Genomic DNA, 25,463 nt, shown 5'->3' on the forward strand with positions numbered 1-25,463 from the left:
TTTATACATCAGAGCTGTTTGACTAACTGCAGACGGGTGTGTCAGTGAATGAAAAGTGTGTGCCTTCAAACTGATTAGAGAAGTGTAAACTTTTGCTCAGAGCAGACAGTGAGCAGGAAGCTAGTTCAGCAATATGGTGTTCTAATGAAAAGAAGCACAGGCTCCTGATGGCTGTAACTTTGAAAAAAGCAGATTGATCTCTAGAATTTTTCCTGGGGAGAATTGTCCCTGGTATGAGACCCTGCATGCTGAGTGTAAACCCAAATCCCTTTACATGGGGGACTATAATTACCAAGAAGGTAAACCCCCTTACTGTAAGCAGATAGTAATTATAAAAATATATATATATATATATATTTTTTTATAATTACTAACTACAGAAACACAAAGAATTATATTCAGTAGGGGGGGAAGAAATGGTTGACCGTTCAGTTAGCATGGAAAGGACTTGGATGGATGGCATCCCACAACCTACATAGCCTCTTCGGGCCCTCTCTTCTGGGTGTGGAGCCATGGGTTTGAGGCAAGAGGGAAATGTATGGCGGCTTTGTGAACCTGGCTCTAAAATGTGGTATTCTACTGGCATTCATGGCTCTCTTGTTTAGGGTGGGAAGGGTTAAGGAGCTGTGTGTAATCATGTAGTGTGCTTGGCCTACTGCTAGAAGCACAGAATATTGTTACTATTTCAAAGCAGTAAAGAAATAAGCCCTTGGGTCCTCTTTCCTTTTGTTTTTAATTCCTTTGGCATAAACTGGGCTAGTCATTTGGGGGGGGGGGAGAAATTGGTTTGAATCATAGTATTAGGCATACCCCTCTACTAAACTCTGATCTGAAGGATTCTGGACCTAGACATTGTGGGGATGGGCTATTAAAACAGGGCATTGAAGTGAAGCAAGGACTGTGAGCCCAACCCTTCTACTCAGCTCCCTTCAGATGGCATTTGCAGGGCAATCATTAACTCTCAAGCCCTGATTACTGTGCTGATTACCCTTGATATCAGGAAGTCAGTGTATATGGCCGCTTACTTGCAAGTGAGGGTATGTCTACACTGCAGTTAATAACCTACAGCTCTCTGGGGCTCTAAGGGCTGTTTAATTGAAGTATAGACATTTTGGGCTTGGCTGGGCTGGACTGGGCTGTAGGACCCTGCAAGGTGGGAGTGTCCCAGAGCTTGCACTGCAGCCCCAGCCAGAATATCTACACTGCAATTAAACAACCACTGAGACAAAGCCCTGTGAGCCCAAGTCAGCTGGCTCAGACCAGTCGCATATTTTTAACTGCAGTGTAGAGATGCCCTGAGTCCAATAACTGCTTACAGACTTTGAAAGCTTGTTGTCCTGTCAGAAGTTCCTTTTTCATGGAACCCTCCCCTCACTTTGTGTATCGGGACTCTGGGAGGCTGCCAAGTTAGACTTAGACTACAGGACAAAAGAAGCAGAGGGGTGTCAGATTTTAGAAAAACAGTGTATTTCCTAAGCAAATCTAACAAAGGGCCTTTTGATAACCTTCAGAGACATGCTCAGGTTTTACTGTAACCTTGATCCAGCCCTCCCATAGAATAATTCCTTCAGTGGATGAGTGATCCCTTGGCTACTTTTAGGGAGGAGATAGCAATCATTTTGATTTGGGGGGAGGGGAGAGTAATATCAGTATGGGATTACAGCATCCAAACTGTGATGCTTGTGATCATTCTTGCCTCCCCCAGCTCTTCCTAACTGTCATTGTGGGCTCTCAGAGATATTACTGATTTCGGGTGATCGTTTTGCTCTGTAAACCAGCAGGTGAACATACGATAATGGAGTCTCTAACACTGGCACTGTCAAAGCACACTAGCAACTCTGTGCTCAAGGCTGTAAGGCAGCTTCTGTTTTAAGCCCAGTTCTGGAAAGCCACCGGCACCAATTTTTGCCAAAAAGAGTTTGTGTTTGTTTGTTACTAATTTGAGCTTCACATAACTCAATGTTTGCCCAATTAATCTTAGAATTTCCACTAAAAAATTCTTTTTAGTGGGAATTCTAAGATTAATTGGGCAAACATTTTGAGTTATGAAGCTCAAAGTAGTAACTTTTAAAATGTTCCTAATATCTTTAGGTCCACTCAACCAGCAGTGGGATGCATGCAACCCTCAAATATAGGGAATGGATATCATAAGCAATAGGAACTAGTATGAACATGTCTTAAAAGGATGAGCTTCCATATGAGGAGAGATTAGAAAGAGTGAGACTGTTCAGCTTAGAAAAGAGATGACAAAGGGGGGCCTGATAGAAGCCTATAAAATCATTAGTCTGGTATGGAGAAAGTGAATAAGGAAGTATTATTTGTTCCTTCACATAACACAAGAACCAGGGGTCACCCGATGAAATTAATAGGCAGAAGGTTTAAAACAAACATAAGGAAGTACTTCTTCACACAACGCATAGTCAGCCTGTGGAACTCCTTGCCAGGGGATGTTGTGAATACCAAAATTATAACGGGTCAAAAAAGAATTTGATAAGTTCATGGAGGATAGGTCCATCAATAGCTATTAGCCAAGATGGTCATGGATGCAACCCCATGCTCCAGGTATCCCTAAACCTCTGACTGCTTGAAGCTGGGGCTGGATCACTTAATACAGTAAAAGCTGTTTTATCTGGCACTTCACCAATTGGAAAGCTCTATAAACTGGCATTTCTCATCTTCATTGAAATTCCGGTTTATAGTCCAGTTGGTGTGGGGCCCACAGAAGGATGGGGCACGGGAGGGAATGTGGAGCACAGGTTCTGGGAGGGAGTTGGAGTGTGGGACGGGACTTGAGGCAGCAGGGTGGGGTGCAGGAGAAGGTGCAGAGTGCCGGATCTGGGGGGCATTCACCTCAGGCGGCTCCCCGCAAATGGCGACTTGTGCTGGTCACTCCTAGGCAGAGGTGCACAGGTAGCTCTGCACACTCGGCCCCCCAACCCGCACCAAGCACTAGCTCTGCAGCTCTCATTGGCTGAGAACCGCGGCCAATGGGAGCTGCAGGGGCAGCGCCTGCAGGCGGAGGCAGTGCATGGAGCAGCCTGTCCCGCCTCCGCCCAGGAGCAGCCATGACAGGTCACTTGCAGGGAGCTGCCTGAGGTGAGTGCCACAGCACCCCTGTCCCGCACCCTAACCTGCTGCCCCACACATCTTCTCACACCCAAACTCCCTCGCCCTTAGTTAGCCGGTATTTTTCACTTACCGGCACCCCTCATCCCCCCCCAACATGCCAGATAAAACAGCTTTTACTGTAATTGCCCTGTTCTGTCCATTCCGTCTGAAGTACCTGGCACTGGCAGAAGACCGGATAATGGGCTAGGTGGACCATTGGTCTGACTCAGTGTGACCATTCTTATGATGAATGTTAATGTTTTGTTTATGGGTGACGAAGCTCAAAAGTAGGCCAAGTTGACTGTCATTCCTCTGCTTTCATGTGTTAAAGGGGCAGCTGTTAAAAATGTCATTGGGGAATTTTGAAAACTAGTCTGGTTCAGGAGCCAGTTGTAAAACTTCCTCAACTCCCAAAACCTCTATATTCGGTGATGACTGCAGTGGTCCTGTATTGACCTTCTGAAAGACATGGCATGGTCTGGTAGGAGTTAACCTTTCCACAATGAATTGTGAGGTTGAATTTTATCTCAGTTGCTCTTCTCTTCAGGAATCCACCAACCCTGAAAATGTACTTCAAGTTACTTGCTCTCTGATTTAGACTTTGAAATGCTTTACAATAAACCAGCCTTAGCATTCTCTGTAGGAGTAGCACTGTATCCACTGAACATTATATCAGTGTTCTCTTTTCTCTTGGCTTCCTGCAATCAGAACACCTGCTTGATCTGCCTAGTTTTACAAAGTAAGTCACTGATTGTGCCTCTCCCTTATTCTTAGCATTGGACACATTGCCTTTCGGCTTCCCATTAAGAAACCAAAAGTATTGAGAGGTTTCACTGATGTTGTTATGCCTGGAAGGTTTTTAAGAAGAGTACAGATAAGTCAGTTTCTTGTACTGTCCTCACCCACTATTTAAAATAAGTGCTCTTTGTATCAGAAATTTAAAGTAGTTGGTGTATCTTAGCCATTTTTTCTAGACAGGTGAGCATGGTTACAAGTAGCTTTGTCTGCCTGAGTATATTGGCAAATGCTAAACACAATTTGACATGAAAGAATGAACCTGGCACTGAAAGTTTTATTCTATTTTTTCTCTCTCTCATGTTTCCCCCCTCTGCCTCTAGCCCATTTGTCTTAACAACTGCAGAGAGAGATCGTAGCATTGTTGGCTTAAACTTTGGGTTCAAAGCTGCAGCCCTGAATTCAGTATACCAGCTCTTACAAACTGTTCTGGAAGATGAGTAGGCACGTATTTGGACATGTCTCATTCCTCCCCCGCCAGGCATACAAGCCGCAACAGACTCTTCACTCCCTGAAGTGCTGAATACCACAGATTATTGACACAGGTGTGGCTCGTCCTTTCAGCAAGAGCCCTGAAAGATTTTTTTTTAAAGTCTGTTTTATAAAAACTTCCAGAACATTGAGTAACTTGTGGTGCCACTTTCCTTGTATTCTTTTCACCAGCTAGAGCTAGACTGGAAGAATATGCACACTTGTATTAAAGCATGACTTATTTTTTGACCCTCTGACTACCTGCAGAGAAACCTGCTGTTTTATTTTACATTCCTGGCTTCATAACTTCTCTATTAAATGTTCTTGAATGGTGCCAGATTGAGAGCCCTGGAAATCTCTCGTTACTTACAGAGCAATGACACCATACAGCATCAGTGCAAACCTTCTCATATCTTAACCAACCCTTTCATGCCTAGAGGTGGTCCCTCAGGCTTGGTCTACACTACAGTTAGGTCGATGTAAGGTAGTTTTACGTTGCCCTAACTCTGTAAGCTATTAAAATGTAGCTCCCACTGATGTAACTCGCCTACTACACCAACTTAATAACTCCACCTCCACGAGAGGCATAGCATAAGATAAGCATTTTAATTTAATTTTAAATAAAGCTTCTTAAACATTTTGAAAACCTTGTTTACTTTATATATGACAATAGTTTAGTTATATAATATATAGACTTAGAGAGAGAGACCTTCTAAAAAAGTTAAGATGTATTACTGGCACATGGAACCTTAAATTAAAGTAAATAAATGAAGACTCGGCACACCACTTCTGAAAGGTTGCCGACCCCGGTATAGAAGTAAATACTCATATTGCAGTATGGAAACTGTCAATTCTTCACTAAAGGTGGCTCGCCTCTGTTTTTCAGTGCTTTCAGGACATGGCCCCAGCGGCTTCCTCTCATTTTTCTGATAAGTTCATTTTCTCCTCCCAAGCTGGGCAGTTTGCCTGGAGCCATGTGACAGAGCTGGCAAACAGGATATGGCTATAGGAAATGGGCTTGTATTGGGCTTTCTCCCGGGATTCTCCTTTTCTTTTTTATTTTGTTGGGAAAGGAAATAAAACTTTGTACTCTTGTTCGCCCCCTCCCTCCACACACTTGAACTCTATTTTGTTTACCAGCTTCTCTAATGTAGCATATGTTACAACTGGCAACTTTTGTGGGTGGGAGGTGAAATTGCCATTTCTTCCTGCAGCTCACTCTTTGCTCTTAACTCAAGTCTGATGGATTTTAAATTTTTTTTCTGTCTCTACTGTAGGAATGACTAGGTCATCCAACTAACTCCGTGTATTGGAGCATGTGCATTGCCCTGAGAAGGGTTGAGAAATTAATCATAAACTTTTTCCTGTCTACATATAGGTATTTTTCCCTCTTGCTTTGTTATGGCTGGTAGTGGAGATGAAGTGTTTGCATCCAGACTTCAGATTCTTTCTGCATCAACTGAATGATGCTGTTGCCTTAGCAGATTCTTTAACGAGATTTTTACTCCCCTCCCTCCACCCAATGCATGAATTGTTGTAGAGAGAAGGAAAATGTCCATTCACTTTTAGCTGTGCCTACTTTCCTGTGGGGTGAAACCTGCTGTAATGACCCTACCACCAACAAGCAAGTATCTTTGTATTGGTCAAACACTCTAATGAAAACTTGGATTAAAGGTCATGTTCTACTAGGCAGTACGTTCTGCTTGAACCCTGTGAGTGGTCACAAGTGTTGCTGTAACTTCTTTTCATCTCTTTACAAATGTACTTTTGTGTAAATAGCTGTCCCTGTAATAAATCAATCTCTGCCAGCCCAGTCTCCAGTATCATGAATGTGCTTTGAGTCTGGACACTGAATTGCAACAATCAGTGGAAAGAGAAAAGGAGGACTTGTGGCACCTTAGAGACTAACCAATTTATTTGAGCATAAGCTTTCGTGAGCTACAGCTCACTTCAGTGGGTTCATTTCATTTAGTCTCTCTCTCCTGATGTCCAGCCATGCCAGCCTGTCAGTTAGCATGCTCTTGTTTTGACTGGGATTGAACCAGTGAATAACTGGAGGCCAGTCCTTACACAAGATCCCTGGCTTTGGAACTCTCTACCGCTCTCTTTTCAGGGCACTATTATACCAATTGTGATCTGCATATGTGGACTTGTTTTTAAAACTTTGTTCAGTAATCGGACACCAAGTTGGTGAGCACTAAAGAAATGTCTAAATAAATCACAGAAGGCATCATGCCTCAGGATGCCCAGGCTGGGAAAGGATAACAGCATTATCAAGGTGTGTTTAAAATTATTATGGAAGTGTCCAAAGGCCTGGATCAGGATCAGGGTCCCATTGTGTTGGCTGCTGTACTGACTAATAGGAGGACACTGTAAACCTTTGGAATAGGTACGATCTAATTTAAGACAAGATCGAAAGAGCAGATACAATAAATAAAAGGAGGGAGGATCTGATTAACAGAAGTAAGATCAGGCTAATTATGTGAAAACTTGGTGCTTCTAACCCATTCCATTGTTTTAATCAGCAGTGGTGGGGAAACTAGAGGGAGTTTGTGGGTCTGGCTCAGTTGAAAAGGCATGGGAAAGGAGAGAACCCAAGCTGGGGAATTTGACATTGACTTCTCAGTCAATCCAATTTCACAACTTGGATCTTGTTTTTCGCACCCAAGTCCCTCTAGCCATTACATGCTTTCCTTCCCCACAAAGCAGTTATCTTCTCTCTCTCCCCTGCCCCCTCCCCTTCTGCATGATTAAAATGCGCTCCTAGTAATTTATGCCACTGCAGCTGTGAAGTTGATGGCAGCTCTTGCCAAAGGATACCAATCCTAACTCCAGTAGCTGTGGTGTTCTGCGGTGTGGGTGTGCGCTTTGTACTGGATTTATGGATTTTGTCTCAGGAAGGATTTAGCAAGCATTGTTGTAAATAAGTCCATTCTTTCCATCAAATAAAATGGACTTTTCTCGGTAAATCTTCTGAAGCTTAAATTCTTCAGTGTCAGATTTATATTGTTTTCATTTCCTTCCTATGTTTTAATCTCTGTTCCCACTGAGGGGATTGCTGTTGATTTTTGCATTGGGACCTGATGGTAGGCTGTATTCTTGTGTGGTGTGTTTTTTTTTTGTTTTTTTTTTTGGTTTGGTTTTTGTTTTGTTTAAAAACCTTCCATAGTGGGGACACACCCTGCAGTTTTGTTGGACTGAATCTCTTACTAACAGTCCATATCTCACCACAGTAGGATGGGGAGTTTAACTAGAATACCTTGCTTTCATGTTGCAATTCTTACATGTAACAAGCAGAAACAGTGCCTATCCTTCATCAACAGATATGAATCCATCTTGATGGTTCAGTTTAATAATAAATACAACCGTTGGGCTGCCAGAGGGAGTGTCTCATTGCCCAAGGTTTGAAAAAGGCACTTGCCTACTTGCTCAGCAGTAGTAAATGGGGAAACTTTTTCTGAATGCTAGCAGAACAGTAATACTGAAACTTAAATAGTAGCTGAAGTCAATCATTGGTGAAAATGATAATCTTGTAAATCTTGCTAAACTGCTCTGGAACATGCAGACCAGAAATCATATGGCTTGTTATGCATGAGATCGGTCTAGAGATCTTAAAAATGTAGGTGATCAGAGGTCCCTAAAATCTGACTTTTATATTTCCTTGCTCTGCACCTCCATCCACCTGCACCAGATGCTGACCATTAGCAGCATCTCTGTAAGATTTATTGTCCCCTTCACTACTGCTCAGAAGCTGAAAGCAGCAGTAGTGAAACTGACCAGTCTGGCAAATGTCATGGTGTGTGCCACTGCTTGGAGTAGCTGTGAACAGTAACAGGATGATTGAGGGATGACCAGCAGGAGGGGGATAGATGGCAGTGAAGAGCTGACCTTCCCAACTGGGGAGGTGAGGGGAAGAATTGTGGGGTACACCTTTCTTGAGAGGAGAGAGATGGGAAAGGTCTCCCCTTCTAATGGGAGAAGAAGGGAGATGGACTATTTTACACTAGTGTTCCCACTGTTCTGAGCACCGGTGGCTCTGCAGTAGTGCAAGATTTGGAGAAAACCTCCCATTTTGAAGACAAGATCTGCCTTTAGTATAAAGAAAAGGAGTACTTGTGGCACCTTAGAGAGTAACAAATAAGTCCTCCTTTTCTTTTTGCGGATACAGACTAACACAGCTGCTACTCTGAAACCTGCCTTTAGTATAAAACCTTAGTAAGCAGAGATTGTGTCTCTCTCTCTCTCAAGTGGGTCTCTTCAGCCACAGCCATGGCTGCCATAAAACCAACTGAGTAAATTCTTTACCTCTCAGGAGCACATATCCATGGTCTCAAGACTGAAAGATGCCGCCTACTACTACTTAGTGAATATATTCACTCTGTCCTCCACAAAATGGGGTGGGGGAAAAACCCCTTTATTTTATACTTCATTCTGGCAGTTTTCACATATCCGCTTGCAATATCAGATGGGACAAAAGCCTTTCCATTAAGCTTGGGATATGAAGGAACAAGAGGTCAGCTCTTTTTCTGTAGCTTGTCTGAGTTTCATACCTCCCTGGTGATGGAGATAGCTATTGGCTAAATAAGCAGCAGTTTATCTCTGGCTTGATTTCATTAGTCTTGTCAGCCCAGTGTCCAGAAAAAGACTTTAACCACAAACATAAATGTAGGTACCCTCCCACACAGCATTCCAGAGCTCAAGGTTGTGAAAACAAAGCAGTGCTGGCTCTCAGTGAAACACTGGGGGTGAAATCCAAGCCCTGTTGACTTCAGTGAGTGCTCCCCATTGGAACATGGTCACTATGTACAATTTTTCACAGATGTCCGACTTATTGACTTAATTTTCACCAAGGAATGTGTATTTTATGGCGGCATAAGTATCTGGCTTGATTCTGGACACAACCAATGCACAGTGCTGCTTGACTAGCCTCAGTGATACTCGGACCTCAGTGGTTCAGAAGCCAAATTAGCGATCAACATGACCCACAAAAGCCACAGTAGTGTGAATTCATTGTTCCATCACAAAGAGCCACAGGAGACACATTAAAGAGCCACGTATGGCTCACAAGCCACAGTTGGAGTATCACTGAGCTAACTTCTCCTTTTCCAGTGCTTTAAGTATATAGTACTATGAATGCTTCTGATGCCTTGTGTAAACAGATCAGATCCCTTACTCTGGGGTTTAAAATTTTCCTCTACTTATAGTCGTCAAAATATCTTCCTTTTCTTAAATGCTCTGGAAAACTTGTTAGTCAGTGTCAAAAATGGATATTCTTTTCCACTTACCACGCTAAAGGGTGGCAACCCTGCACTTTTACATTGTGCCTCTTTATATTATTCCTCAAAGCTTTCCCTCCCTCAACTTTTAACTTGGTCTGGGATCAGATCCGTAGCACATTCAAAACAGTTCACTGTTTTTCTTAAAATTTAAACACCCTCGCTTCTGCTTCATGTGTTTGAAGCCTATGCCAAAATCTCAAGGGGAACCATGCAGAGTAAAGCCTTTGTTTATATGAAGTCCCATGAACACTAATGGGAGTTATGTCTAAGGCCGTGTCCGCACTACAGGCGCTATAGTGGCATAGCTACAGCGCTATTGCTGCACTGCTGTAACCTCGTAGCATCGATGCAGACTACAGCAATGGAAGGGGCTTTTCCATCACTGTAGGAACCACCCTGAGTGACAGTAACTAGGTTGAGGGGAAGCATTCTTCCATCACTCTAGCTGCCTCTATGCTCGGGCTTAGGCCAACATAGCTGTGGTGCTCAGAGCTGTAGATTTCTACCTTTTGTCAACCTATATTTTAAGTATAGACCAGGCCTTAATGCAGGGATGGGCAAACTATGGCCATATCCGACCCACAGGACTGTCCTGCCTGGCCCCTGAGCTCCCAGCCGGGGAAGCTCACCCCTGGCCCCTCCCCCACAGCAACGCCGCCACACGGGCAGCACGGCTTGTGCATGCCCACGTCCCAGGCTTTCAAATAAGCCTATCCTGCCTCTCTGAGTGGCAGGGGGAAAAGGGGAGTTGGATAAGGGGCAGGAGGCCCCGGGGGGCAGTCAGGGGGCAGTTGGATGGGGTAGAGGTTTGCCTACTCCTGCCTTTAATGCTATGTGGACCTTTTGAGAAGTTAGAAGTTCTGTGCTCCCAGGAGGTGCTGGTGGATGTGGATAGTCCAAGTTCTAATCTCTTTGCCATTATCTGTAGCCTTGTCTACACTACTGGGGTATGTCAACCTAAGTTACGCTACTCCAGCTACATGAATAACTTAACTGCTGTCGATGTAGCTTAGGTCAACTTACCGCAGTGTCTTCACTACACTGTGTCGATGGGAGACACTCTCCCATTGACTTATCTTACCGTTCTTGGGGATCAGGTGTACCGGAGTCAACCGGAGAGCACTCTGCCGTCAATTTAGTCGGTCTTCACTAGACCTGATAAATCAACACCTGCTGTATCAATTGCAGCTGCGTCGATCTCCCTGGTAGTGAAGACAAATCCTTAGGGATTGTCTACACGTGGAATTATTCTGAGTTAACTTCATGTGTGGACTCGTATACTGGAAGGGAGAAAATGTGGCTTTTTCTGAATTCATTTAACACATTTTGGAAGAAGATGCTTTTATTCTGGAATAAATGCCCCCATATGGAGTTATTCTGGAATAGCTATGGCATTTCAGAATAACTTTCATGTGTAGACAAGCCCTTACTGTATGACTTTGGGCAAGGTGTTGAAATTCTGTTTTCCCATCTATTATATAGGGATACTTCTTGCCTGGTGCAAAGGATGTTGAGGATTACTAGATGAACACTTTTGAGTGAGTAAAGTACCATGTAGGGGCTAAGAACCAGTCCTTCATTTTAATGGCAAGCCATTTGTAAGGTTTGAAATGAGGGACTTAATGAAAGGTTGTTTAGATGCCTTCAGGTTATTAATCATGGAACAGCAGGTATACTTCATTCATCAGTAAGAAAAATTCATATCCTCTGGGCAGAGGGTGTGGTTATGATTCCTTAGAACTTGTTTTCTTCATTGTGCATGTTTAGAGTTTCTGATGTCTTGGTTGTGCCCTAAGGATGTGGAGACTGGACTTGATGGCATGACTGCAGTTCTGGATAGTCTGGAGATGATGGCATCATGCCTGTCTTGTACAGGTGGCTCCTTTGGTTAAATATATATCGACCAAGTGTTAGGGTGATCCATTTTGTATAAACCGTCATAAATGGGGAAGACTCTTTCCTTCTAGGAACTGTAGAGTACAAACCAAGATAGAGAAACATTTTCCTCCCAGAAATCAATACTATATTTGTGATTTTTGGAATTTCATAGAATCACACCAATCCTGTTCCGCCCTAATTTATTTGTGATATGTTACAGGTCTTAAAACTCAATTTTTTATGCTTAAAACAAGAAAGTTACCAAGAGGAATTTTAGTCATCCAGTTACTACTGTTAAGACTACTGTCTGCTCTTTCCTGAGGCCTGGCCTACACGACAGACGTAAGCTGCCTAGCATTGACCTAGCTGTGGAAGTGTCTTTGCTTAAATTTGGCTCCTGTCAGTGTAAGTGCCTATTTAGTAACACCACCTCCCTGAACAGCATAGTCACGATCAGTGTAATTAGGTTAATGCAGGAGCTGTCCCACAATACCTCACACTGACAATACAATCAATACAAGCGCTCCTAGTGAGAACGCGCACTGTCGACACAAGGAGCCAAGTGTGAACACACACAAGCTATTTAATTTGAGATGGATCACTTGATTACCTGTTCTGTTCATTCCCTCTGAAGCACCTGGCATTGGCCACTGTCGGAAGACAGGATACTGGACTAGACGAACCGTTGGTCTAACCCACTATGGCTGTTCTTATGTTAAGTAGTTTTGTAGTGTAGACAATGGCCTCAGTTTCAGATTTACCATTGCAATGATTGCTCCAGATGATTTAAAGGTGACCTGCAAATGGTGTTTTGAAAATTCAGCAACTTTACCTATATGTGGTAAATGCCCTTCTTAGCAGTTATTATTAAAACCATGATAATAAGTGAGTGGCCTGCTGAATGCTTTCTTAGCCTGGTTATTTGGGAAAGTTACCACATTTGTAAAAGCTGTTGAATTTCTGACTATTTCCTTTGGTCACCTTTAAGTATGTTCACAGCAGTATAATTCATTCCAAGGGGATCTCCTCCCATCGTTCTGTGTACCATTCTCATTCATGTGTTAATGTCATCTAGGTATTCCTTCTAGAAAAACAAGGAGAGGCTAGAACTCTAGATAAGGACTAGGGACAATAGGTGCTTACTGAAGTAGTCCTCTTTTCCCAATGGTATCCCCTCAGAAGAAAAGAACAATCAAATAACCACCTCACTATGGGTGGAGTAAAAAGTAGTGTTTTTTCTTTTCCCCACAAAGATGTTAAGATTTAAATTTGTGTATTTAGTGTCTAGATATCAGGGTGAAAAGTGCGATAACATATAAAAGTGCGATAATATATAGTAAAAGTGAAAAGTGCGATAATATATAGTAAGATCTGTTAAGCTGTGGAATGGTCTCCCATGAGACTGTGCTTGAGACGTGATTAAACCACTCTAGGCACAATCTGGCATTGGTTGGAGGGGAAGGACCCAATGATTCTCTTCCATATCTGTAACTGTATGAACTTGTTTTTTCATAGGCTAGTCTGTTGTGCTCATTCTTGGTATGTGAATATTTCACATTTTATGGATTTGCCCTCACAGCAATCCTATGAGGTAGGGAAGGATTATCCCCATTTTACAGATGGGCTGCTGAGGCACACACTGGTAGTGATTTACCCACAGTCACCCACTGTTAGGAATATAGGAACAGACCCCATATCACCTGAATCCCAGTCCAGTGCTTTAACCTGAAGACAGTGTCCCTCCTCTCAGTGGATACTTAAAATTACTTGCTGGGAAATTTCCTGCAGATGCCTAATTTAATGATATAGTCAGGAGAAAATTAAAAATAGATACTTATTATCCATCAAAAGGCTTTTAAATGGCCTGAGAGAATAAGTGGTAGGATACTGGCATCTAGAGACTACACTGTGGGCACATTAGCTATGTATAGGAAGATCAGTACTATCAAAGACACAATAGTCCAGTCCACTTCAGTTCCACATAAAAGGACAAGACTGGTTCCTAGCCAGCTGGCTAGCAGGCACATGTGTTCCTCCATGTACCTCATTTTTTAAAATAGCCTCAGCCTTACGTTTCTATGACCCGAATGTACTTGCAGCCACAATGCTTTTTAATGAAAGGCGGTAAATATCACTACACTGCATTTAGTTCTACAAAAGGAATGCTGGGGTTTTGATCCCAAAGGCAGTGAAGCCCTCTGGGAATTGGTGGTTTTTATAATGCCAGCCTGATTTTGGCACAGCAAATGTGCAAATTAGCTTACTGACCTCTCCTTCTCTTCCGCTCACCCAACATAAAAAGCCCCTCCTTAATGGAGTATAGTGGTGAAAGTTTGGTTGCTAAGCAACAAGGAGGCAGCATTGTGTTCATTTCAGGTTGAATGAATAGATTCAGTGTTCTGAGAAGCTGAGGAATTTTGGACTCAGAGCCCAATGAATCATGAAAGGCTTTTTTGGGAAGAGGGAGGTGGTTAGAATACTCTTGCCACGGCTGCTTCAGGGTCCTTGTGTCATTTGGGGAGAATTGTGTAAGAACTAGTCATTTTCCTGGGACCTTCGAAGTGTTTTGATGCTTGCTTCCCAAACCTGGCCCTGGATAATCTTTCACCACATTCTCAAGATGACCTTTTTCCATAACCCCCATTCTCTTGTAGAAATCCATACTGCCAAATTCTTCTCTTAAACCTATGTAAATGTAAGTTCAGAATAACCTCACGTGAGTGTAACCACGAACAATTTGGCCCATGGTCTTATCACTACTTAGCAATCCCCTCAAATCAGCAATATTTCCTGTTGCGATGAGTAACTCTTGCTTTCAGTATAGCCACTCTTATCTGAGGCGCTCTGTCAGCAAAGATAATGAACTGGTGTTGCTTCTGATCCTGCCTTGCATTGCAGTGCTAACTCTGGTGCTTGGATGTTACTATTCTGTAGTGCTAATCACACTGTTGGGAGTACCTTGTCAAAAGACTGATAGACTGGCATTTTCACTTCTCCATTTGACTACTTCCCCCTTTTTCATGGTGATCTCACTGAGATCTTGGACAGCATTGGGGTCTACCAAACAATTTATATGGGATCTTGTTTCATTTATGCCCCTTTAAGGGAATTCTAATATTGAAGTCTGAGTTGTGAATGAATAAAAAGGCTCCCTAACAGGGAGATATACTATGGCTGTGCACTATTGGCTAAGTGTGTTGTATGTTTTAGGGGTGGTAGGAACCTTCCTCTGAAGCACTCACTGGGCGTTCTCCACAGTCAGTGGTCAGGTACCAGGCTTGATGAATCAATGGTCTTAAGACCTGATACTCCCTCCCACCCACCCAGGTATTGAATACCACAACTCTCACTGAAGTTACTGGGAGCTGAGAATGCTCAGTGCTCGTAGAAATCAAGGCTTAATTCTTCGATAAAATTGTCTTTGCAAGAATAGAAAGCATCCTATAAGGGTTTGATGGCTTTTGTGATGTCAGTAGTTCTGCTGAAAAGGATCTGTGGGTTATAGTGGATCACAAACTGAATGAGTCAACAGTGTGATGCAGTTGCAAAAAAGGCTAATATCATTTGGAGGTGTATTAGCTGGAGTGTTGAATGTAATTGTCCAACTCTTCTTGGCATTGGTTAGGCTTCAACTGGAATACCTGTTCACTTCTGGATACCATACTTTAAGAAATATGTGAACAGATTGGAGAGAGTCCAGAGAAGAACAACAAAAAGGATAAAAAGTTTAGAAAATCTGACCTATGAGGAAAAGTTAAAAATACTGGGCATCTTTAGTCTTGAGAAAAGAGACTGAGGGGACCTGATAAGTTTTCAAATATGTTAAGGGTTGTTCTAAAGAGGACAGTGATCATTTGTTCTCCACGACCACTGAAGGCAAGACAAGAATAATGGGCTTGATCAAGAGCAAGGGAGATTTTAGATTAGGAAAAAATTTCTGATTATAAGGGTAGTTAGTTCTGGAATAAGCTTCCCACAGAGGTTGTGTAATCCCTATCATTGGAGGTTTGTAAGAACAGGTTGGACAAACACCTGTCAGAGATGAATGTCTAGGTTGACTTGATCCTGCTTCAGCACAGAGGGCTGGACTTGATGACTTCTTGAGGTCCCTTCCAGTCCTACATTTCTGATTTTGAGGGCGAGCATTGCCTTGTGTTTGATATTTTACATTCCTTTCTTCCTTCTAATCTTTATCTAGCTGTTCTGAGAGCCAATATATACGTTTGAGTAGCCAGTGACTCTAGTGCATGACCTATCTTGCTAACATTGTTATATTTTCCTCCATCAGGAGTTCTCAGAACTGGAGAAGAGAGATCCACAAGAGCTAGTTGGTAAGTTGACATAATGCTATAGATCTTAAAATATACATGCAAACCCCATCTCTTTGTGCTTCTCTCTCCACTAATGAAGATCTTGGATCCCTTCTGTTCATGCAGTTTTTAATTGGCTTATCCTCTGTGCTCATTTTCATCTCAGTGGAATATTTTCAGTGACTTAATCTACTGGGCTAATGTTTGTTTGGCTTGAACTTCGGACAGGAGGCAGTCATGCCCAAAATGTGTGCAAATATTTTTATATGCAACTCCAATATAGGGGAAATACAAAAAGGTCTTTTTTTTATTCATCTCGAAAATAAAAACTAGTAATGATTTTGTCCAGGCAGCCTCTTTCAGAACCCTCATATAATAGGGGAAGGGGAGGGACTTAAGGAAATTGTTACTGAAAATAGCCTCATCAACACTACTGCTAGTTTTATTTTCTATTTAAAGTATGGATGTATTGTAACACATGGGTTCCGTTTGTTGCCATTGTGCTAAAGAAGGAATCCCTAGACTGTGTAGCCTAAGTCAACATTGCAAAACTGGCATGGAAACTTACCAACCTAAATACAAAATCTGTTCCATCTTTGTCATGAGCAGCAGGATGGTGGGGCAGAATCTGATCTCTTTCTTGCATATGAAACAATTACCCTGGACAAATAGAATTCTGCAAAAGGTCTAGCCCTACCTGCTTAAAGAACCGCTTTTGTACCTGCAATTGCTACTACACCTTCACTGTGGCTAACCATAGTGAGTTTGCTTATGATTATAGTTAGTAAAATGATAAATTGAAGAAGGTGGTGGACGGAGTTCTTTGCTGTGAATGTTACCCTGTTATGTCAGTGTGTATATCTGACCTATCAGTCCTCATCCTCAAAGGAAACCTGCACACCACTTTCAAAAGATGTGCCTGGAAGCTTAAATACATAACTTTGCTAGACACTAAAAGTGATGGACTGAACAGAGAGACTGAATATATGGCTTATTACAAAATCTGTAAACCACTAACACTCCCCAGTTGCTCGCCTCCCTCCCCCGCCTTCCATTCCTGCCTATGACTGGAGGGGTGTTAACAAGCCATTTTATCTTGAATGGTCCCTTGAAATATGTATTAATTGCTTATGCTAAACAATCTGTTCCACCTTATATATAGCTGTGACACTCGGAGACTATGGCCTTGTCTACACCACCAAGTTTTGTCAACAAAAGTGATGTTGACATCCAAAAGCCAACATAATAAAAATCGGAATCTCACGTTCACTCTGTTCCCTCTGTCAGCAGAGTGCGTCCACAGTGGGGGCACTATCCTCGATAGTGTGAGCAATTGACTGTGGGTACCTATCCCAGACTCCAGCTTGACACCTTCTGTCGCCAGGTGTTGTGGGAAGGTGGAGTGGATTGCGGCGTACCTTGGGACTGGGCTTAATGTCCCGTGATGCATTGCTTTCTGTCCCAGCACTCCATGGGCTTCTGGCTTCCTTTCACAGCATTTTTTTGCAACGGCCCTCCTTTGCTGTGCACCTTGACATCTTTGGGAGAAGATGCTGCACTGCTCTCTTATGCTCTGTTAACTGTCACAAAGACATCGCAGATGGCAGTGCAGTTAATCGTGAAGTTCCTAACTGAAGAAGACTCGCAGGCGCCTGACATGTTGCATGATATGGATAGAAGCAATTTTAGATTGCTTTTGGCATTCACAGAACAGCTGCATAGGGTAGATCGTCGCTTTTGGGGTTGGGAAACAAGTACTGAACAATGGGATCTTATCATGCAGTGTGGAAGAAGAGCAGTAGCTACAGAACTTTTAGATGCAGAAAGCCACCTTCCTAAAACTGCCCTATTCGTAGAGAAGCGTGTGGCAATCGCTGTGTGGAAGCTGGTGACTCCAGACTATCGGTCGGTTGCGAATCAATTTGGAGTGGGGAAGTCAACCACTGGGACTGTGTTAATGCAAATGTGCAAGGAAAATGTGCATGAAATAGTGGATAGCTTTGTAGAAATGGGTTTCCCTAACTGGAGGGGCAATAGATGGCACACACATTCCAATTTTGGCATCAGATCACCTTGCGACAAAGTATATCAATAGCATCAATAGGAAGGGGTACTTCTCCATAGTGTTGCAGGCGCTTGTGGATCACTGTGGGTGTTTCACTGACATCAGCGCAAGGTGGTCTGGAAAGGTGCATGACTCGCACATCTTCAGGAACATTGGCCTGTACAGAAAGCTACAAGCGGGGACTTTCTTTCCAAACCAGAAGATTACAGTGGGAGATGTTGAAATGCCCATAGTGATCTTGGGACACCCGACATACCCCTTGCAGCCATGGCTCGTGAAACCTTACACAGGACACGTGGACAGCCATAATGAGCAGTTCAACAGGCTGAGTAGGTGCCGCATGACAGTTGAATGTGCCTTTGGCAGATTAAAAGTGTGCTGGCGATGCCTTTATGGCAGGTTAGACCTTAATGAATATAATATTCCTATAGTCATAGTCGCATGCTGTATGTTGCATAATCTCTGTGAAGCTAAAGTGAAAGGTTTGCTCTGGAATGGAGTGCTGAGGCAGACTGCTTGGCTGCTGATTTTGAGCAGTCAGATGCTAGGGCTATCCGAGGAGTCCAGAGGGGGGCAATTTGAATCAGGGAGGCCTTGAGGCAACACTTTGAAAATGAGAACTAGTGATGTGTATATCCCTGTGATTGGTTCTTCAAAGTTACATTACATGTAGTTTTCCTAGGAAGCAATGGTGACATTTGGGGCCTTGTGTTCTAGTAAGCAAATGATTAAAATGCCTGCATGTATTGGTAGTGCCTGCAATCTCAATTTGTAGAAAACAAAGAAAGATGATTTACCATTTGAAAACTTTGCTTTTATTGCACAAGAAACAGCACACACAAAGATGCTTGGTGAGAAAAGAGGAACCAGGGAAGGGCAAAAAGAAAAGGAGTACTTGTGGCATCTTAGAGACTAACTAATCTATTTGAGCACAAGCTTTCGTGAGCTACAGTTCACTTCATCGGATGCATACTGTGGAAAGTGTAGAAGATCTTTTTATACACACAAAGCATGAAAAAATACCTCCCCCCACCCCACTCTCCTGCTGGTAATAGCTTATCTAAAGTGATCACTCTCCTTACAATGCGTATGATAATCAAGGTGGGCCATTTCCAGCACAAATCCAGGGTTTAACAAGAACAGCTGGCGGGGGGGGGGGGGGGGGGGAACAAGGGGAAATAGGTTACCTTGCATAATGACTTAGCCACTCCCAGTCTCTATTCAAGCCTAAGTTAATTGTATCCAATTTGCAAATGAATTCCAATTCAACAGTCTCTCACTGGAGTCTGGATTTGAAGTTTTTTTGTTGTAATATCACAACTTTCATGTCTGTAATTTGCTTCAGGTTGGGGGGCTGTCTGTAGGCAAGGACTGGCCTGTCTCCCAAGATTTGTGAGTGTTGGGTCATCCTTCAGGATAGGTTGTAGATCTACAACCTATCCTGAAGCAAATACTCACCAGCAACCACATACCACACAACAGAACCACTAACCCAGGAACCTATCCTTGCAATAAAGCCCGTTGCCAACTGTGCCCACATATCTATTCAGGGGACGCCATCACAGGGCCTGAAAACATCAGCCACACTATCAGAGGCTCGTTCAGCTGCACATCCACCAATGTGATGTATGCCACCATGTGCCAGCAATGCCCCTCTGCCATGTACATTGGTCAAACTGGACAGTCTCTACGTAAAAGAATAAATGGACACAAATCAGATGTCAAGAATTATAACATTCATAAACCAGTCGGAGAACGCTTCAATCTCTCTGGTCACGCGATTACAGACATGAAAGTTGCGATATTACAACAAAAAAACTTCAAATCCAGACTCCAGCGAGAGACTGTTGAATTGGAATTCATTTGCAAATTGGGTACAACTAACTTAACCACTCCCAGTCTCTATTCAAGCCTAAATCATTATGCAAGGTAACCTATTTCCCCTTGTTCCCCCCCCCAGCCGTTCTTGTTAAACCCTGGATTTGTGCTGGAAATGGCCCACCTTGATTATCATACACATTGTAAGGAGAGTGATCACTTTAGATAAGCTATTACCAGCAGGAGAGTGGGGTGGGGGGAGGTATTTTTTCACGCTTTGTGTGTATAAAAAGATCTTCTACACTTTCCACAGTATGCATCCGATGAAGTGAGCTGTAGCTCACGAAAGCTTATGCTCAGATAAATTGGTTAGTCTCTAAGGTGCCACAAGTACTCCTTTTCTTTTTGTGAATACAGAGTAACACGGCTGTTACTCTGAAACCAGGGAAGGGCAGACTTTCACAGCTGTGTATAGGTCCAGCTGTCATTGTGAAAGTTGTCCGAGGGGGTGGAGTGAATGGGAAAACGAGAAGTCCCGGAAAGTGGAAAGGACTATGCAGGCAGAGTTTGGAGAGTGGGGGAGAGCATGGGAAAAAGTTCTGAATATGCTGCAGAGGAGGGTGAGCACAGGTGTGCTCAGTCTGCAGAATTATTAAGGACTTCAGCATTTGCATTTGCTCCTCCATTACTTTAATCATCCACTCAGTTGCATCCTTAACAAACTCCTGATTCTTTCTTCTGTCCTGCTGTTCAGCTTCCCAGCACTCGTTGTGTTCCCTTTTCTCTGCATTGGAGCAGTGCAGTACCTCCCTGAACATGTCTTCTTTGCTGTCTTGGGCCCTTTCTTATGTGGCGCAGATGGTTGGTTAGGGTGTATAGGGTGTTCCTGAAGGCCACATCTGCTGAAGCAAGGGGAAAATGCACAGAAACGGGATTGTTAAATTAATGCACAGCATTCAGACATTTCAGTTAAATACACCTTTTACAACATTGCAATCACTTTCTCTCTGACCCTAGCCAGGCACCACATCTCCACGAACACCCAAAGCATGGTGAGTAGCAGGTGGGCCACTCCACGTGGGGAAAAGAGCTCAGACTTTTTGCAAGGGTCGTGGTGCAGCATATTAAGGAAAAAATTCTCCCAGACTTTTCCACAGGCCGGGGTAATTCTAGCAGATATCTGACTGTTCAGGGTAAGCAGGGAAACGAGTGTAAATCTACTCCATACTTGTGGCTTCCGCCCTGCTCCCTATGCTGCTCGCCTATGTACCACTTTGGTCCTTGAACAAGTGGTGGCTGAATGATGCAGGAAAGTTCCCTACAATGGGGGAAGGAATAAAGCTGTTCTGCCATGAAACCTTTGACAGAGGATTACGAAGTACCTCCAGGAAACTTTCCTGGAGATCTCTCTGGAGGATTCCTGTGAGTTCTCAGCATACATCAACACCCTGTTCTGCTGTACCAATTAGCTACCCAGGGAAATGTGCAGCTCACAGAAACACAGCCAGCCTTCCGCATTTCTCTACCCTGAACCCACCTCTGCACTACACAAACCACAGCCACTTACTAGGCATCTCTCCTGCTTCTTGCTCACCAGAGAGCAACTGCTGAGTCTGGCTAGACACCTCTGGAGTGGAGAACTGTTCCTGGCTGCCTGCCCCACTGGGTGGCCCCGACAGGAGCTGCACATAGTCATCTAACTACACCTCTTCATCAGTAACTTCATCCTCCAGGTTAGGTTCTCTTTCCGCTGCCTCCGAAGTATCAGCAGGGCTCTTGGTGGTGGAGGTGGGTCACCACTGAGGATAGCATCCAGCTTCTTATAAAACCAGCAGGTCTTAGGTGAAGCACCAGAGCAATGGTTTGCCTCCCTTGTCTTATTGTACGCCTGCCTCAGATCCTTTATCTTCGCACCTCACTTCAACATCCCGATCATAGGCCTTTTAGCACAAGCCTCAAGAACTGTGCCCGTAGGTATCCCAATTCTTACGGCTCAAGTGCAGCTGGGACTGTACAGCCTCCTCTCCCCGTGTGCTGATCAGATCCAACAGCTCAGCAGCTGTCCAATAACCTGCCATGGTAACCTGAGAAGATGCAGTGAGACCTCTCCACACCGAGCCAGCAGGAAATGGAATTTCAAAAATTTCAAGGTGCTTTGAACAGGAAGGGGCGGATGGTTGCTTACCTGGCTGCAGGGCAATGGAGTTCAAACTGCTGACCAGAGCAGTCCTAATGGGCATTGTGGGACACCATGTGGAGGCCAGTTAAAGCTATGAAATCAAGCCTGGTGTCTACACTGGCTCTTCATCAACAAAAATTTAGAGGAAAAAGACTTGTCTCATCGGCGTGGTTGTATTTTGTTGCCAAAACTGGGCATTTTTCCCAACAAAAGTCAGATCGCAGTGTGTACGCATTCACTGGTTAGTCAACAGAACTTGGTAGTGTAGACAAGGCCTAGGTCTACACTAGCACTTTTGTCAGTCGGGGGCGTGAAAAAACTGACACAAAATTCACCGACAAAAGCTCTGGGGTAGACTCTCCCTCTGACACAACTTCCGTTGCTCTTTGGGGTGGTTTAATTAGGCCGATGGCACAGCTTTCTCCTGTCAGCATAGAGCAGCTACACAGGAGACCTTACAGCAGTGCAGCTGTAAGGTCTGTAGTGTAGACATGTCTACACGTACAGCCCTGCAGCACGTGTGGTGAAGACGCTCTATGCCAACAAGAGAGAGCTCTCCCATTGGCATAAAAAACGATCCCCACGAGCTGCATAAACTGTGTCAGAAGAGTGTCTCCCACTGACATAGCACTGTTCACCCTGGCACTTACGTTTTATTGCGATTTATTTGCACCTTTGAACGACATAAGTTTTACTGACATAAACCATAGTATAGACATAGCCTAAACCTTAAAGTACTCTGACACCCCTTCATCCAAAGACTTCTTTGGCCCTAATACTCATTTCATGCTGAGAGAATAACCTCTGTCAAGGCTGACACCCTTGTCCTATTTGAGCCCATAGTTTGGATGACACCCTGTGAAAAGCCTGGGTTTGAAACCTGGGTATGTAGCACCCAGCATAGGCCTTGGTGTCTCAACTTGTTCATGGTTAAGCTGGGTTGGAGATGTGTTAAGAGATGAGACATGAGATCTGCATTAACTTCCTTTCCCAACAGAAGCATGCAAAGGGCAAGTTGCCTACAGCTAAATCGTGGTGCTGGGTTACCTAGGGTCAATGTGTGCCATGTAGGATTCTGTGTAACTATCTTCAATCAGACTGAACCTTTTGTCAGCCTGATAAAGACTATTGTAGTACTTCTTTGCAGTGGAAGAGAGTGTTTTAGTACTGCAGCAAAGTGCCCCTTGAAGGCTTACAGTTGGAGCCTGGATCAAATATCCCAAATCCTTTCAGCCCAAAAGGAGCATCTAAAGTCTATCTGCAGTACCAGTATGTTGAAAATCTTCCATAGAAGCTGTTTCATAACTATTCAATTTCTCCTTCTCCCTAAAGTTTGAAATACCAGTTTTTTGTTGCAATAACTGTGCCAAACATTAAAGTGAAAGAGCACAGGGAGTACAATATACATCAACGTGTGAAACTTTTTCTTCTCAAGGGATTGTTCATTAGAGCACTTTGCCAGTCAAAAACTGCTAGCTGCATGAAAAGTGGGAGCAGTTGTAACGCTGATGGCTGCATCTCCATTTGCCGTTGCTCTGTATAGCCCTTCTGAAATACATACTGTTGCAGTAGCCATGGGCGGCAATATACTGATTCTTTCGCTGTGTACAAAGCTGTGCAAGGAGAGAATTTTCTTTCAGCCTATACAAAAGGAAGCATCTAGTGCTCTGGATGTTTTAACAAAGTCAAAATATATAAATATCAGAAAATGTCCAATATATGCTAGTCTTCCTCTGCAGTCCCCAGCCCACAAAGAGCTGTTAATTAAGAGTGGCATTTCAAAGATGGATGACTCAGTGACATGTTAATGCCTTGTATTCTTTCCTGTGATTCTGCTTTTTGCTGCCAGGAAATTGTGGAAACCCACACTTCCAGTAATGTATTAGAAAGCAAATCTGTTTTGGATGGAAGAGAATGCAGACCATGCTCCATTTGGGTTTGCTTGCATGTCACTTCTCCATTTTCCAGTGCTTCACAGATCTTTGGCCTTCTTACATATAGAGGTACTGTCAGCTGGTGCCACACTATCCATAATTAAGGCTCTGATTTTTATTTTTTTTTTTTTTTTACGGTGGTCACGGAAATCATGGATTCAATTACTTTCTGCGACCTCCGTGACTTCCACAGCAGCTGGTGCGGCTGGCCCCAGGGCCAGCTGTGCCAGCCACTGCTGGATTGAACCGCGGCCTGCCACACCAGCTGCTACTGGAGAGGCCCCAGGCAGCTGGCTCCTAGTCCATCCGAGCAGTGGCTAGCGAAGCTGGTCCTGCAGACTGCCCGAGCCGAAGTCCTGGGGGCAACCCCGGGGAGTGTCTGAGCAGCTGTCATGGGGGGGCTGCCCTGGGGCCAGCCACAATGGCCACTGCTTAGGTGGTCCCAGGCAGCTGGCTCCAGGGAGCGGAGGCCCGAGGGCACCTGGAGGCTGTCTGGAAAGCGGTCCCCAGGAGCAGCAGCTGGGGGGCAGTCAACCCCCAGCACTGGAGAAGGGCCCCCCCAGCAGGGGTCCCCCTGAGCAGCAGGACCCCAAAGGTAGAGTTTTAGTCGCGTATTTTTGGTAAAAAACATGGGCAGGTCACATGCCTTAAATTTTTATTTATTGCCCATGACGTGTCCATGACTTTTACCAAAAATACCCGTGACTAAATCTTAGCCTTATCCGTAATGCATGGCTGCTTAAAGTACAGCACGCAAAGCCCTGGTCTACACTATGAGTTTAGGTCGAATTAAGCAGCGTTAGATCGATTTAATTCTGCACCCATCCACACGATGAAGTCATTTTTGTCAACTTAAAGGGCTCTTAAAATCAATTTCTGTACTCCTCCCTGACAAGGGGATTAGCGCTGAAATCGACATCGCCAGGTCAAATTTGGGGTAGTCGATGCAATTCGACGATATTGGCCTCCGAGAGCTATCCCAGAGTGCTCCATTGTGACCGCTCTGGACAGCACTCTCAACTCAGATGCACTAGACAAGAAAAGCCCCAGAGACTTTTGAATTTTCTTTCCTGTTTGGCCAGCATGGCACAGGTGACCATGCAGAGCTCATCAGCAGAGGTGACCATGGAGTCCCAGAATGGCAAAAGAGCTCCAGCGTGGACTGAACGGGAGGTACTGGATCTGATCGCTGTATGGGGCGATGAATCCGTGCTGTTAGAACTCTGTTCCAAAAGACGAAATGCCAAAATATTTGAAAAAATCTCCAAGGGCATGAAGGACAGAGGCTATAACAGGGACCCACAGCAGTGGCGCATGAAAATTAAGGAGCTCAGGCAAGCCTACCAAAGAGGCAAACGGCAGCTCTGGGTCAGAGCCCCAGACATGCCGTCTCTATAATGAACTGCATACAATTCTAGGGGTGCCCCTACGACTGCCCCACCCCTGTACGTGGACTCCTGGAAGGGGGGAGCCTCATGCAACAGGAATGAGGATTTAGGGGACGAGGAAGATGAGGAGGAGGAGGAGGAGGAGGAGGAGGAAACAGTTCTCCCTGACAGCCAGGAACAGTTTATTGCCCTGGATCCAATACCCTCCCACAGCAGGATCCTGGACCTTGAAGGCGGC

At 44.1% G+C, this 25,463-nt stretch overlaps 1 protein-coding gene across 2 annotated transcripts in view; it reads left to right on the forward strand.

The window, feature by feature from the left end:
• SAP30BP (SAP30 binding protein) overlaps window positions 1-25,463 on the forward strand; it is a 56,378-nt gene that overhangs the window by 13,439 nt on the left and 17,476 nt on the right. For both annotated transcript variants that reach the window (XM_077833219.1, XM_077833217.1), the window contains exon 4: window positions 15,820-15,862. In XM_077833219.1, the coding sequence (XP_077689345.1) occupies window positions 15,820-15,862 (43 nt within the window). The remainder of the gene's footprint in view (window positions 1-15,819; window positions 15,863-25,463) is intronic.

Source organism: Eretmochelys imbricata, chromosome 14 (assembly GCF_965152235.1).
Source record: "Eretmochelys imbricata isolate rEreImb1 chromosome 14, rEreImb1.hap1, whole genome shotgun sequence".
NCBI classification, from domain to species: domain Eukaryota; kingdom Metazoa; phylum Chordata; order Testudines; family Cheloniidae; genus Eretmochelys; species Eretmochelys imbricata.